At 42.4% G+C, this 14,750-nt stretch overlaps 1 protein-coding gene across 7 annotated transcripts in view; it reads left to right on the top strand.

The window, feature by feature from the left end:
• The window catches only part of LOC126416771 (E3 ubiquitin-protein ligase HECTD1), a 327,326-nt gene that overhangs the window by 148,513 nt on the left and 164,063 nt on the right, over nt 1-14,750 (top strand). For all 7 annotated transcript variants that reach the window (XM_050084626.1, XM_050084625.1, XM_050084627.1 and 4 more), the window contains 2 exons: nt 1,297-1,527; nt 4,293-4,415. In XM_050084626.1, the coding sequence (XP_049940583.1) occupies nt 1,297-1,527; nt 4,293-4,415 (354 nt within the window). The remainder of the gene's footprint in view (nt 1-1,296; nt 1,528-4,292; nt 4,416-14,750) is intronic.

Raw genomic sequence — 14,750 nt, 5'->3', positions numbered from 1 at the left:
CCTCGGAAAGATGGCTACAGTGTGCGAGAAGCAGAATTACATATATTCAAACACCACACAAAATACTTGTGTACGTATTTGCATTTGACAATCAGAAAAAATCCTCGAATAGTGTTGTGCTGTCATGCTGAGCATGAAAATAAATAAATACTGCAGTATTTCATTATTTAAATAATGAATGACAGCTGCAAGCTTTCAAAAACATTGATTATGACATATGAAATGGAGTCAAACATTCCTACTTCCGAGACAGTTATCAGTTACACCAGCAGTTTTTATTAGATAATAAACAAGTCCCTGACAAGTCTTTTGATCCCTGTTATGTACATATGCCATACATAAAGTGCGAAAATGCGAGAGGTATCCTGTAAAAGTGGGATTTCACTGTATATTTTGCATCCCATTAGGTGTACTATGTGACATCAGCTTTGTTCAGAATTGCCTGATTCTTATTTTGTAAGTTTTGTTAAATCATTTTCCGTATATTTCCTTTACATCAGATAAAACCTACTTATTATTTTAGTTCTGTCTTGTTTGTTTTCTCTCTGGTGGTTTTTTTTTTTTTTTCCTTACACAACTTCCATAGTAGGTACAAAAAACAAGGGGAGACACACACACACACACACACACACACACACACACACACACTCTCTCTCTCTCTGTTCGACAGTTGCCCATGTAGCAGGTGGGGGTGCGTTTTCGCTCGTTGAGAACAGGGAAGACATCTAGGGCAGGAGGAGGTGAGGAAGTATTGGAGAAAATGTTGGGTCAGCCATTAAAAGCAGTTTATAGAATTTGTTTGGGAACTTCACCTTCAAATAAGAAATAATTATGGGTTGGATTGTGATTGTTGTGGAAGATAAGGAAGCAGAAGATATAGTTGATGTCAATTATGTTAGGATAGGTTGTGTTCCATTGTGGAAAGGTCATTGCTGTGCTTGATGTAATTTCCATAGTGACAAGATAATTGTCTGAGGATGAGAAACTGTGAAAAGACAATGAGAGCAACCTTTCTTTTACTTCTCAGTACTTCCCTGCCCTCTCTTTGGCTCGTGTGTCTTAACATCTCTTATGCATTCCCGAAACATTCATGTGATAGACAACCACTCATAAACAGTAGTTGCAGGGTGAATGCACATGCGTTTTACATGTACGAGAAAAAAGCCTAAGCTACTCGGAATTTCTGATTATTTATTTGTGGTTATACAGCTCCACCGGAGTTAGTGCTTTTCCTTCTTTGTAGTTTACTGTTTCAGTGTGTTGTTCTGTAATTATTGCCATTCTTTCAAATTACAGCACATGCGTGGTGGCGATGCGTGGCGTGATAATCTCCGTTCTGCTCTGGGTGAACTGACAGCTCTTCTGCAGGAAGAAGGTCTGGTGTCAGCCTACGAGTTGCACTCGTCGGGCCTTGTTCAGGCGCTATTGCAACTTTTAGCTACAAGTTACTGGGATCAGGGCCAGCACTCGCGCACCACAGCACGCCTGCAGAAGCAGCGTATCCGAGTTTTTAAACGGTGTTTTCAGGTACACATGCATTAAGATAAATGTTAAGTGTGTAGATAAGAGTAAACCTGAATAATAAAATACAATTCATAGCTGAGCTAGCCGTCCATGTATAATTATCTCAGTGAAGACAATACAGAATCTGATGGCCTCCTCCTGTTGGGCTGCCAGGACCTGTCATCGCACATACCCATTCCTATAATGCTTCTTGTGGGATATTTCCATCTCCTCCTACAATATCCTCCATCCAACACCACCACGTACTACCACTACCTTCCTCCATTATTTGCCTGACTTAAGAGCTTCCTAAAACTTAAGTGTGTGTGTGTGTGTGTGTGTGTGTGTGTGTGTGTGTGTGTGTGTGTGTGTGTGTGTGTGTGGGGGGGGGGGGGGGGGGGGGTTGTGAGAGGAAACTTCTCTATTGTGCACAAATGCGCCTATGTACCTCAGGTGTGGAATGTTGGATAAGACACACCTAGTGTGTGAAAATGGCAAACCTGTTGTCCTACATCCATTTGTAAAGCATTTGACAAAAATTTTGCATTTACAGCAAAAGTAGTCAGACCTTTACATTCCAGATCAAATGTCAATATATGACATTAAGGAAATCAGTTACATATAATATTTGCAGATCTGTATTTTGCAGCAACACAGTGCATTAGAAACAGTTGCCAGTCGTCAAAGCATAGCCTAATTGACCCCTATATTGTTTTGTTATGGAGAGTTTGGAATTAGTTAAGGTGGAGCTATCATTGATTACTCATTAATACGCCATCTCACAGGCATTTGACATCACATAATGAAAATAAGATGAAAACAAAGCAAAACCTTTATTAATGTGTGCTCCAATATATTTAATACCGCGAAAGTATAAGATACAAGAAAAAGGTTTCATTGTGATGGTGTAGTCAGTTTGTAAATGATTCATTGTTGGCATGCTCTTCTTATTTTGTGCCCGCACTTCTTGCTCCAAGCCATTTTTTTCTCTCTCTCCCTTCCATTTTCATCATTGCCTTTCATTATTTTTTCTCTTTTCAGCATTGCTAACGTCAAAGTTTGTCTATTTCCTACATTGCTTGATTCATCTTCCCACTGACAGGAGTACTGTAGAGCATTGGTTATTTAAAAGAATCGGATTTTTCAGGTTATCCATCATTTACAAAAACGTACTAAACTAGTATTCATAGAAATTTGAAACAAACAAACAAACACTGAGTTTAACACAAACCTGTAAATATATGTTTTGTATACCACATCTTACAAATAACACCGCATAAACGCTACGGTCGCGGGTTCGAATCCTGCACGGGCATGGATGTGTGTTGTCCTTAGGTTATTTAGGTTTAAGTAGTTCTAAGTCCTAAGGGGCTGATGACCTCAGAAGTTAAGTCCCATAGTGCTCAGAGCCAGTTTTGAACACTGCATAAATGGTTTGAAAATTGCAGATGACCATTAAAAAGAGGGCACCAGTTTAATACGTATTTGTTTCAGAGCTGAGACACTTTTCTACTGCTAAATCTCGCTAATGTTTCAAAGACAGCAACAGAACAGCATCTGGTTTTTCTTCTTGTGAAACCAGTTCACAGCTGTCTCAAGGCATCCCCACTGGATGGACTGTTCACAGCACGGTTGTTCTCCTTTAGTCAAGACAGTGTAAGTAGATCCCTGACAGCTTGTAGCACTGTTGCCAGCTTTCAACTGTGAAATGCCGACAGCTGCAGGCAGAAACAGTTGCCGTCTACAGTGCTGGGACAATACTGAGGCATTGCTATAGAGATATTTGCACCACCACAACTGTAGGGTGTCTGTCATCGATGAAACCGACAGGTGTCTGTCGTCGATGACACTGACGGTTGTCTGTCGTCGATGACACTGACAGTTATTTCCTCATCTGCCAGTACTTGATAGTCGGGTTCAACACTATTGCACTCAAGCCAGTCTTCAATATTTTCCTGATTGCATTCTTCGAATTTTGAAAATTGCTAAGTTACTATCAGTGTATTGGTTGGCAGTAAGTGGTAAAATGCCAGATTGGCCAGCCCAGAATGGAGCCAGTCCAATGCCAGCAGAACTTCAAGGTGCATACACAATGTTAAATTTGCTGTCTGGAACACTTTCGGTTAACTTGTGTGTCATTTGATCATTATTCAGATGATTGGTGCTCTACTGTATTTACTGTATTCTGAGCATAACTGTTTCATTTTTGCCCCTTTCCCCTCAGGTTATCACCTGATGGTGAAGAATTAGAATAAAAATGTTAATATTCATAGTGTTACGATGATTACTGCCACCATTTATAGGTAAATAAGCTTGCTTCTTCAGTCTTATTAAAAATTGTGTGTTTAGCTACAAGTCTGGAAACAACAGATTAGTCCATGAGACTTTCCTTTTGATGAAAAAATAGAAAAAAAACCATGGTTTCTTATGGTGTGGGTAATAGGGTAATAGTTTTAAAGTGGATCAGATTTTATCATTGTCCTTAAAACTTTAGTTTTACTCCTAGTGACTTTCCCTGTAATGCACCAAGGAAAATAATAATAATTATTGAGCAGCTAATGTGTTGTGAAACATTAAAAATTTTGTTGATTATAATTTTTGTTGCAAAAGTGAGTTTTCACACTTCTCCTCTGAGATGGAAGTTTATTTTTATTGTTTATTTTCAAGGCTTTCTAATTTCAGCATTAGGATCTAGGGGAAAAAACATGACTGTAATTGATTACATTTGAATAATATATTTTTGTTGAAATTAATTGAAACGGTTTCATATGTTCCTCTTTTATTATTAGGACAAAGATTCAGGTGTGAATTCAGTGTCTGTCCTGGTGCACAAGTTGGTTGCCGTTCTCGAATCAATAGAGAAATTGCCCATTTATCTCTATGATAATCCTGGCTCAGGATACGGGCTGCAGGTAAGTGATATAAATCCCATTATTTCAATTTTTCCTGAAAGTATCTTGGAGTATGTATTTGCTTTTGCAGACTGCCGGTTTTCTTCCTTAGAAATGTCCTCATTCAAGTTTCCAAGCTAAGCATTCTAATTAAAATTTGTGTACTTGTCAGTTGGTTACTCACTTCGGCAAAGTGAACAGAATATTTGGAAAAGGAATTAATTGATTAACATCAGGTGACTCAAATGTGGTTTACCAGCCCTATAGTATCACTTCCATTGAAACATTTTGCTATAGACCAATAAAAAATAAATAAATAAAAAAAAAGAAGAAGAAAAAGAAAAAAGAGGTGGGAGGAGAATAGAATAAGACTTGACAGCTGTACAGTTTTGCTGGACAAAGTATAAAGTTGGTAGAAAATTGGTATTGGCCCAAGCAAACATGCGGTGCTATGAGATAGCTTTCCACCATTGTTTTAGTTTGGCCACAAGTGCTTTTGTGAAGAAATTTAGCTTAGCTTGGCGCTACATCATGTAGTCAAATAAAACTTAAAATTGACAGAATATTTGACATAAAGGTAGTAATAACTGCAACGTCTTTAAATTTCAGTTTTTGTGATTATGTTAATACCAGTTGTTATTCCTGGTGGAAAGCAGATGAGCTTTTTCTTCTGGAATTATTAGTAATGTAGTATTTGTATAAAGCGTGAAAACAGTGTCGCACTCCATGTTTTAACTAAGTGTAATTCTGTTAATATCGGGCTTCCGAGGCCCTCCACAGTTTCAGATTGAAATTTTTTCCCCCCTATTTAAAATTTTTACTGTACAATCATAAACTGAACTTTTTCTGCCTAACTTTACAATATTATTGATATTAGTAATTGTACAACTATAAGTCTAGTAGCTGGGTCTCTCTGTTGACAAAAAATAGTATTTCTATTTCCTTATGGAAACAAACTTTTGATTATTGCCCTTCTCTCTCCATTTTGATCGACTAGGGACCACATCAGTTCAACTGTCTCTCTTTCTGAGCTTTAACTGCTCCCCCCCACCCCCCTCCAATTCTCGTGCATTCGTTTCCAGTGTTGGTCTTTTCTCTAGAGTCCACACCTTCCCTGTCTCCAGCTTTGACATTTCCTGAAAACATTTGTAATTTTTCTTTAAGCAGATCTCTTGCTGGATATCTTCAGGGAACATCCAGGAAAGTGATCCACTTAAGGAAAAATTTCGAACACTCAATGGTTTCCAGGAAAAGCTGAACCTATGTGTTATTGATATTGGTTGTTGTGCATCTGTAAGTCTAGTAGCTGCACTTCTCTATTGACAGAAAAATATTATTTCTCCTTTTTTGTTGAAACAACTTACTATTCTGTATCTCAGTGTTGTAGCATACAGTGTTAACAGCTTCACATATTTTTCTCTTTTCTGTTGTCATCAAACTTGGATGGATCAAACTTTGTACAGTGAACTGTCTTTGACTCATGAACAAAGTTATATAATGGAGCAGTGAGTATAATTGCTGATTTACCTGGGATTCGTATGTTTTTGAGCAAAACTTTTGATTCATCTTAAACAGTCTGTACTAATATCCTTGAAGAGCAAAGCGTTCATTGAACCTAAGAGCACTGATGTGTGTGTTCATTAGTTTTCTAATATCTTCCTCTAGATGTCTTAAGATTTGTGGGAAGTTCAGAGTTGAAGGAATAATTGGGCAGAGATATCCCATACCATTAAAACTGTTTCAAGCAGCTTTCCAATCCGTAAACTGAGAAGAAAATGGTTGTAACAAAAAGAGGAAGAATACATATTAGTGGAATGCGCCTGAACCACCTTTATTATTACTGCACTGGAAAGTTCTGGATGGAATTCAAACAGCGGCCAGAGTAAAGATATGTGATTGAGGAGCATTTTCCTTTTTTCCCCCTCCGAAAGTCAACAAATGACCCGTTTTTCAAAATTTAGTTTTTGTAGTTAAAAATCAATCTTGGTACCATGCATAACCTGTTGAAACAGTTTTGTCAAAAGCCAATATTTACGGTTACAGGGCGTTGAAAACAAAGATTTTTTGTAAAACACTTGATATTTGGTCTCGGCCACTTAAAGCAAAAGTCAATAAATGCAAACTGTGTGGGGCTCCTGAGAGACTTAAAGGGAAAATAACTTTCTAGGATGTTGCTGACAATGATAATGGGAGAGTATTCTGCAGAAAAATAGAAAATAAACTGTAGACAAGCACTTGCCACCATTGCCAACATCAGAAGTAAATTAGTTGTTTATACAACAAAATTTTCTGATTATTGCTCAGTTCGAGCAAGGTTTTTCAGGACGAAGGAGCATCAGTAAAGAAGCAAAAAGGAAGAATACAGCATGAGAAAAAACATGGCTAGACAGCACCTGTATGTACCGCAACATTTGAAACATCATCAGAGATGTCCAAAAACACTCTCAAAAGGACCAAGAGCTGGAAAAAACGAATCAATTAACAACAAATCACAGCTTCCACAAACTGTGTGCAAAGAAAGTTCAGTGCAATAATGGAGGAGGAAAACACAAATGTGGTTACAGTATAGTTAGATATAAAACAGAATCAGCTAAAATGAAAGCTCTCTGTCGAAGTATCCTACTCAAGCCAGGATTGTCTATACAGTTTCTACATTACAGTTCATTCTTGAGCACAGACAAATGAAAGGACTGCTTTTTATACTTAGCTTGAAACAGGAGGACAGAAAGTATGTAACTAAGTAGCATTTGCTCTATTAAGTTTTCCCAAAAACCTTGAGGCACCCCAGCCAGAAAATAGTCCAAATTTGGTTATTTTCTGAGTCTTGTACCAGTCAAAACAGTTACAGTAATTTCGTGTGCACTAATGACCTTTGTGGACGAAAGCAAAAAATTTAATAAGCTGATACATTATTTCCCTATTTTTGGTCATGGCTGTAGCAATGACGGAGTGTTTGGTAGAGGGCTAAAGACTACAGGAAAAGGAAGTATTCTTTAACCAACTGAGTACTATAAAGTGCTGGAACAATATGGCTTCATCAAGCTGCTAAAGTTTGGGAGACAAAGGATATCAGGTACAGTACACTAAAAGCTCTATGATCTAAGATGCATTTCAAAATAACAGCTCAGTGAGTGATGGCAAAAAGTCTGATACAGAGTATTTTTGTCAGTATCGGACACTTATAATGGAAGCTCAGGAGAGGTTGAGGTACAGAAATGCAGAAACAGCAGCCAGGAAGTGAGGCAAGCAGCCACCTTGGTAAAGGAGAATGTGGCCAGCAAGGAAAAGAAAAACTGGTCTTAGGCATTTTAATGTACCAGAAGGAGAAGAAGATTTTTATAAGGACATTGTTGAAAGTGAGCAGTAGATTTCCACTTTAGTGTTGTTGCACCCAGTGTTTTCTGTTATATTTCAGAAGTGTTTGTTGCTATTTTCCACGTCTGCCTGTCAAACATTTATGGAAAATATGATATTGGAGTGTAATATCGTGGTGCATTATAGTATTTCTATACAAAATGAACAGTAAAGTACCTTCTAATGTAATAAATGTTAAAAATAAAAAAGAAACGGAAAAAATTAGTTTGAATATGTATAGACAAAACTTTTAACTTCATCTTGCATTTATTGACTTTTGAAAATCTGGGAAATTTCATTCCTCTATTATGAAAGAAACAATGAAAATTTTAGAAAAGTCAAACACAATGTCAGAATCACGCCTGCAAAAGCTGTGTAACTGTTAAATTATCTTGTTTACATAATTAGTATTTTGATATGATACTTTAAAAAGGTGTTTCCTCAAAGATCTACATTTTTATGTTTGCAGAGTTTTGAAAAAATGCTCCTCAATTGAGACAATACTCAGTAAATGGGCACATAAGAACAGTTTTGCTCTTAGTTTAGCTTTTGGACATCCATAAAAATATTTTAAAGTGCTTCACATAGTTCTTACGGTGAGTAAATTAGCGGTACTTACAATAAATTGTTAGTATACTTCACAGAAGTACCTTGCAGTGGTTGCTTCTTCATGTTTACATATAACTTGTCTCATTCCACTTCCTTGAAGGCTTCCTTTCATGATGAGGCTCATGGAATAAGATTGTTGAGTTAACATACTTCACCAAAATCACTCGGATACATTGTCCCACTTGAGGTGCAACATATTCTTTCCATGTATCTACCGCCTGCTGCCCCCTTCCCCTGCCCTTTTTAGAATAATTGCGAGAGACTGGAAAACAAACAAATGGATAAGGGGACAGACAAGTAAAAGTTATAATTGTGACTGTAATTAAAATTAAATGGTAGCGGGTGGACGCTATATCCAAGTGAATGGGTAGTCATTATAACAAGGAATTTCTTTCTTGGTTTCCAAGAGATCAGTAAAGACACACACATTTGCGCAATGGAAACTGGGTGGACAACATCAGGAAAGGTGAAATAGGAACACCGTTGAAGACATAGGTTCTCTGACCAGGGAGCAATTCTTCACTATAGACTGAAAGCTCTGTGCATGCTTCAGGAACACTCTTCTGTGTTATAGTGGAATAGTGTATGGTAAGTAGCCCTGTAAGAAATGGTTTCTCAAGGTGAGCCACATGTTACGCAGGTGATTGAATGGTGGTATAGATATAGAAGCAGCTACTGCACATGGGTTATGTTTGGGTTATCCAGTGAGTGATGCTGTGCTTGGGCTGATGATTATTTTCCTGTCTTTTAGTGGGATCAAATTGGTTCTCAGTATGCTACCAAAAAAATATTCTGCAGGCCATGAGCAAGTGCTCCTATATGTGTAACTGTAATTTGAAGGCATGTAATGCGTCTTCACAGTAACCAAAAGGATTATGGTTCATTTGAAAAAGTATCACCATTTTACTTCATAAAGAGTTACAAATAATTGCTCTGATACTGACATTTCGTGAGTAATTGAGAAAGGTGACAAACAAAGTGGAAGAAATGTCTATTACTCAATAACCCCCCCCCCCCCCCCCCCCAACCTGTGGGTCCAGGGGTTAGAATAGGCCCGAGGTGTTCCTGCCTGTTGTATGAGGCAACTAAAAGGAGTTTCACACGTTTCGGCCTTTATGTGATGGTTTGACCTCCATTCGTCAAAATTTTCCCGAAGAGCGAGCCAATTGGGGAAGGGTGCCTTACAAGGTGCATTATGTCCATTGCGCGTTGAGATCTTTAGCCCTCTTTCTTGTTGTCGCATTGCAGTCCTGCCCATTCTCCATCTCTTGGGTGAGGACACCTTCCTGGGTATATTTTCCACCACACACTATGCAGTGTCAATTTCTGCATTGATGATGAACGTGGACTTCTTTGCGCCTGATATCCAGCACGGATGCCAGTCCGTTGTGGTGGGGCCGCCATGTACCCTGATGGTTGTAGCCGCCTGATCACACAGGGATCGCTCTGCTGATGCCTGCGCCGTTAACTCCCCACGTATGCAAGGGGTAGATGCCCATCCCCCTGGGGCATCGGGATTCCTGGCAATGGCCATCCTGCCAGGTGGCCTTTGCTGCGGCTGGGTGGCGCCCGTCGGGAGGGCGCCTGGTTGGAGTAGATGGCATCAGGGTGGATTACAGGCGATGAAGCATAGTCCACCATCTCTTGCTGGTGGTGAAACACCAGCAGTCTCTAAGGGATCATGAGCTCAATTCAACGCACAGAAGTATGACCCCAAATCGTTCCCCTCCCTGGTAACACCATGGGAGGAATGTCAGGCTAAGGATGGCAGCGGATCTTATTTGCCCTGGTACCTTGTATGTTCGAGAGCTGATGGGTAATCTTTCATGACGATGAAGCCTCATTTTTTGTTGAGAATTTAGAGGACAAGTTCGGGGAGGTGGAGGGCTTTTCCAAAATGTGATCTGGGTCAGTCTTGATCAAAACAGCATCCTCTGCCCAGTCACAGGAGTTACTCACTTGTGAGAAGCTGGGTGATGTTTCTGTAACCATCATGCCCCGTAAGAGCTTAAATTTGGTTCAGGGTATCATATATAGAGCGACAAGGTGTACATTTTGTCCGGCATGTCCAGGTTGCCACCGGTGCCTTCATCTTGACCTTTGAGGGTGATACATTGGCCGAGAAGGTCAAGGTGATGGTCTACCGCTGTGATGTAAAGCCCTATATCCCTCCCCCGATGCGGGGCTTTAAGTGCTGGAAGTTCGACCATATGTCATCCCGCTGTACTTCCAGTGCCACGTGCCGAGATTGTGGACACCCATCACATCCCAATACTCCATGTGCTTTGCCTCCCATCTGTGTCAGCTGCGGAGAGCACCATTTGCCTTTCTCGCCTGACTGCAGGATTCTCCAGAAAGAAGCGAAAATCATGGAGTACAAGACCCTGGACTGAATGATCTACACTGAGGCTAAGAGAAAATTTGAATCCCTGCACCCTCTGCGTACGACATCGTCGTACGCCGCTGCTACAACAGTTGTGGCACCATCAGCTCCGCCAACCCAGGTCACCTCTCAGAGCTGGAAGACTACACCTGCTCCCTTGATGGTGGAGGGCATTTCCCTCCCTGCTGCTCTTGCACCACCTACTTTGGGAGCAACACTCCTCCAACCATCGGGGACGTTCATCCACTGGAGAGCACATGACGACCTGTATGGTAGTGACCACTTCCCCATCTTCCTGTCACTGCCCCAGCATCCGGCTCACGGATGCCTGCCCAGATGGGCTTTGAACAAGATGGACTGGGGAACTTTCACCTCTGCTGTCACCACTGAATCTCCCCCACAAGGTAACATCGATGTGATGGTTGAGCAGGCGACAAGCACAATTGTTTCTGTGGCAGAAAATGCGATCCCTCGCTCTTTAGGCTGCCCGAAGCATAAGACAGTCCCTTGGTGGTCACCAGAAGTCGCTGAAGCAATTAAGGAGCGTCGGTGAGCTCTACAGCGACACCCTTCTCTAGAGCACCTCATAGCTTTTAAACGGCTCCGTGCCCATGTTTGCTACCTTATCAAACAATGGAAGGAGGAGTGTTGGGAGAGATATGTCTCCACCATTGGAGGCCATACATCACCTTCCCAAGTCTGGGCAAAGATCAAACGTCTTTTCGGGTACCAGGCCCCAAAAGCTGTCTCCGGTGTTACAATAAATGGCAAGTTATGTACTGTCGCAAATGTGATTGCTGAGCACTTTGCTCGAGCCTCTGCATCGGAGAATTACCTCCCAGCCTTTCGCACACTCAAACGGCAGCTGGATGGGAATGTCCTCTCATTCAGTACATGCTGCAGTGAATCCTATAATGCCCCATTTACAGAGTGGAAGCTCCTTAGTGCCCTCGCACATTGCCCCGACACAGTTCCTGGACCTGATCGCATCCACAGCCAGATGATTAAACATTTCTCATCTGACTACAAGCGACATCTTCTTGTCATCTTCAACTGGCTCTGGTGTGATGGCATCTTTCCATCCCTGTGGTGGGAGAGCACTGTCATTCTGGTGATCAAACCCGATAAAAACCTGCTTGATATGGATAGCTATCGGCTCATCAGCCTCTCCAACGTTCTTTGTAAGCTGCTGGAGTGATGACCTCAGATGTTAAGTCCCATAGTGCTCAGATCCATTTGTAAGCTGCTGGAACGTATGGTATGTCGGCAATTGGGTTGGGTCCTGGAGTCACATGGCTTGCTGGCTCTGTCAGGGCAGCTTCCACCAGGGTCGCTCTACCACTGATAATGTTGTGTCCATCGAGTCTGCCATCTGGATAGCCTTTTCCAGACGGCAACACTTGATTGCCGTCTTTATTGACTTACATAAAGCATACATGACTTGCGACATAATGTCCTTGCCACATTGTATGAGTGGGGTCTCCGGGGACCACTCCTGATTTGTATCCAAAACTTCCTGTCGTTCCGTTCTTTCCGTGTCCATTTTGGTGACTCCTTAATTCCATCCATATCCAGGAGAAAGGAGTCCCGCAGGGCTCTGTATTGAGTGTCTCTCTATTTTTAGTTGCCATTAACGGTCTAGCAGCAGCTGTTGGGCCGTCTGTCTCACCTTCTCTGTAAGCAGATGACTTCCACATTTCATACTGCTGCTCCAGTGCTGTTGTTGCTGAGCAGCGCCTCCAGGGAGCCATCCACAAGGCACAATCATGGACTCTAGCCAACGGCTTCCAGTTTTCAGCCGCAAAGTTGTGTGTCGTGCACTTCTGGTGACGTCGTACCGTCCATCCGGATCCTGCACTTCACCTTAATGACGATCCACTGACTGTAGTGGAGACATATCAATTCCTAGGACTGGTTTTCGATGCTCGATTGACCTGGCTCCCTCATCTTCATCAGCTTAAGCAGAAGTGCTGGCAGGACCTCAGTGCCCTCCTTTGCCTGAGCAACACCAATTGGGGTGCTGCTGCAGCTCTACAGAGCCCTTGTCCAATTCCGAATTGACTATGGGAGTGTGGTTTATGGTTCGGCAGTGCCTTCGGCATTGCATTTACTCGAACCTGTGCACCACTGTGGGGTTCGAGCGACAGGAGCTTTTAGGACGAGTCCGATTGCCAGTTTCCTGGTGGAGGCTGGTGCCCCTCCACTGCAGATCAGACGTGCACAACTGGTCACCAGTTATGCAGCACATATTCATAATTCCCCTGAATTACCATCTCCTTTTCCCGCCCGCGGCAGTCCATCTCCCGCATCGACAGACCAGATTGGGGCTAATGATTGTGGTTCATGTGCAATCCCTTCTCTCCGAACTGGGGTCCTTTCCTTTACCACCTCTATGTGTGGTCCGTTCACGTAGGCCTCCATGGTGTACGCCTTGGCCGCAGCTTCGGCTGGACATTTTGCATGGCCCTAAGGACTCCGTTAACCTCGCCGCTCTCCACTATCACTTCCTCTTGATTCTTGACGTGTTCCGGGGCTCTGAATCAGTTTACACCGACGGCTCAATGGCTGATTGTCACAAAGGCGTTGCGTATGTTCATGGAGGACATATTGAGCAGCACTCCTTGCCAGTTGGCTGCAGTGTTTTCATTGCAGAGTTGGCGCCATATCTTGTGCTCTTGAGTACATCCGCTCATGCCCTGGCGGGTCATTTCTCCTGTGTACTGACTCATTGAGCAGCCTACAAGCTATCAACCAGTGCTACCTTCGCCACCCTCTGGTAGCGTCCATTCAGGAGTCCATCTATGCCCTGGAACAGTCCCGCCGCTCCGTGGTGTTTGTATGGAACCCAGGACACGTTGGAATCCCCGGAAACGAATTTGCCGACAGGCTGACCAAACAGGTGACGTGGAAACCGCTTCTGGAGATAGGCATCTCCGAAGCTGACCTGCATTCTGTCTTACACCACAGGGTTTTCCAGCTTTGGGAGATGGAATGGCATAACAGCATGCACAACAAACTGCGTGTCATTAAGGAGACTATGAATGTGTGGAAGTCTTCCATGCAAGCTTCTCGCAGGGAATCAGTTGCCCTCTGCTGGCTCCGCATTGGCTATATGTGGCTAACGCATGGTTACCTACTCCGTTGCGAGGACCCACCTCAGTGCCGCTATGGCTCCCAAATGACAGTCGTCCACCTCTTGCTGGACTGCCCACTTTTAGCCGCTCTGTGGCAGACTTTTCACTTTCCCAGCACCCTGCCTTCGGTGTTTGGTGACAATGCCTGTTTTACGTGTTGTCCGTGACAGTGGGTTTTATATTTCTATATAGGTTTTAGCGCATGTACTTTGTCCTTCTGTGTCCTCTACCCTAGTGCTTTTAGAGTGGAGGTTTTAATGTGTTGCAGAGTGGCTGGCTTTCCCTTTTTATTCTCGTGGTTGGCCAGCCACTGTAATCTGCTTTCATGTTTTACTCTCTTCTATTTCTAGCATCTCTGTTGTTTTCTTGTCCTCTTTTACTCCTTTTAGTGTTCGTTGCCTTCCCTTTCGTTCTTGTGACTTCTCCTTTCTTTCCGTTTTGTGTTATATGCTTCTTCTGTTTTATTCTCACACTTGTGGCATTGTTTTATTAGGGGACCGATGAGCTCGTAGTCTGGTCCCTTCTCCTGCCTTTAAACCAATCAACCAACCAATAAACAGCAGCAAAACTTGAGACTGTGTTGCTTACTGACATATCACAGAGTTTCATAACACATTGGATTTTTGGAAGAGGTTTTTTCAAGTGGAAGTGTAGTGAGAAATAACATACAAATAAGAATATTTCGAGCACACGTGTGTGTGTGTGGCGGGCGGGGGGGGGGGGGGGGGGGGGGGGGGGGGGGGGGGGGGGGGGTTGGTAAGAAATTTTACCTTACCAATGGTGCAGGAACACTTAACTGCTGGTTGTGTCATTTGATAAAGTCACACTGGAGAACATAATACTTCATTGTGCAGATAAACTTCACAGCTGCTTTTG

The sequence above is a fragment of the Schistocerca serialis genome, chromosome 8, assembly GCF_023864345.2.
Source record: "Schistocerca serialis cubense isolate TAMUIC-IGC-003099 chromosome 8, iqSchSeri2.2, whole genome shotgun sequence".
NCBI lineage: Eukaryota > Metazoa > Arthropoda > Insecta > Orthoptera > Acrididae > Schistocerca > Schistocerca serialis.
Note: the sequence above shows the minus strand (reverse complement) of the source record. Positions and strands in the feature narration are given on the sequence as shown.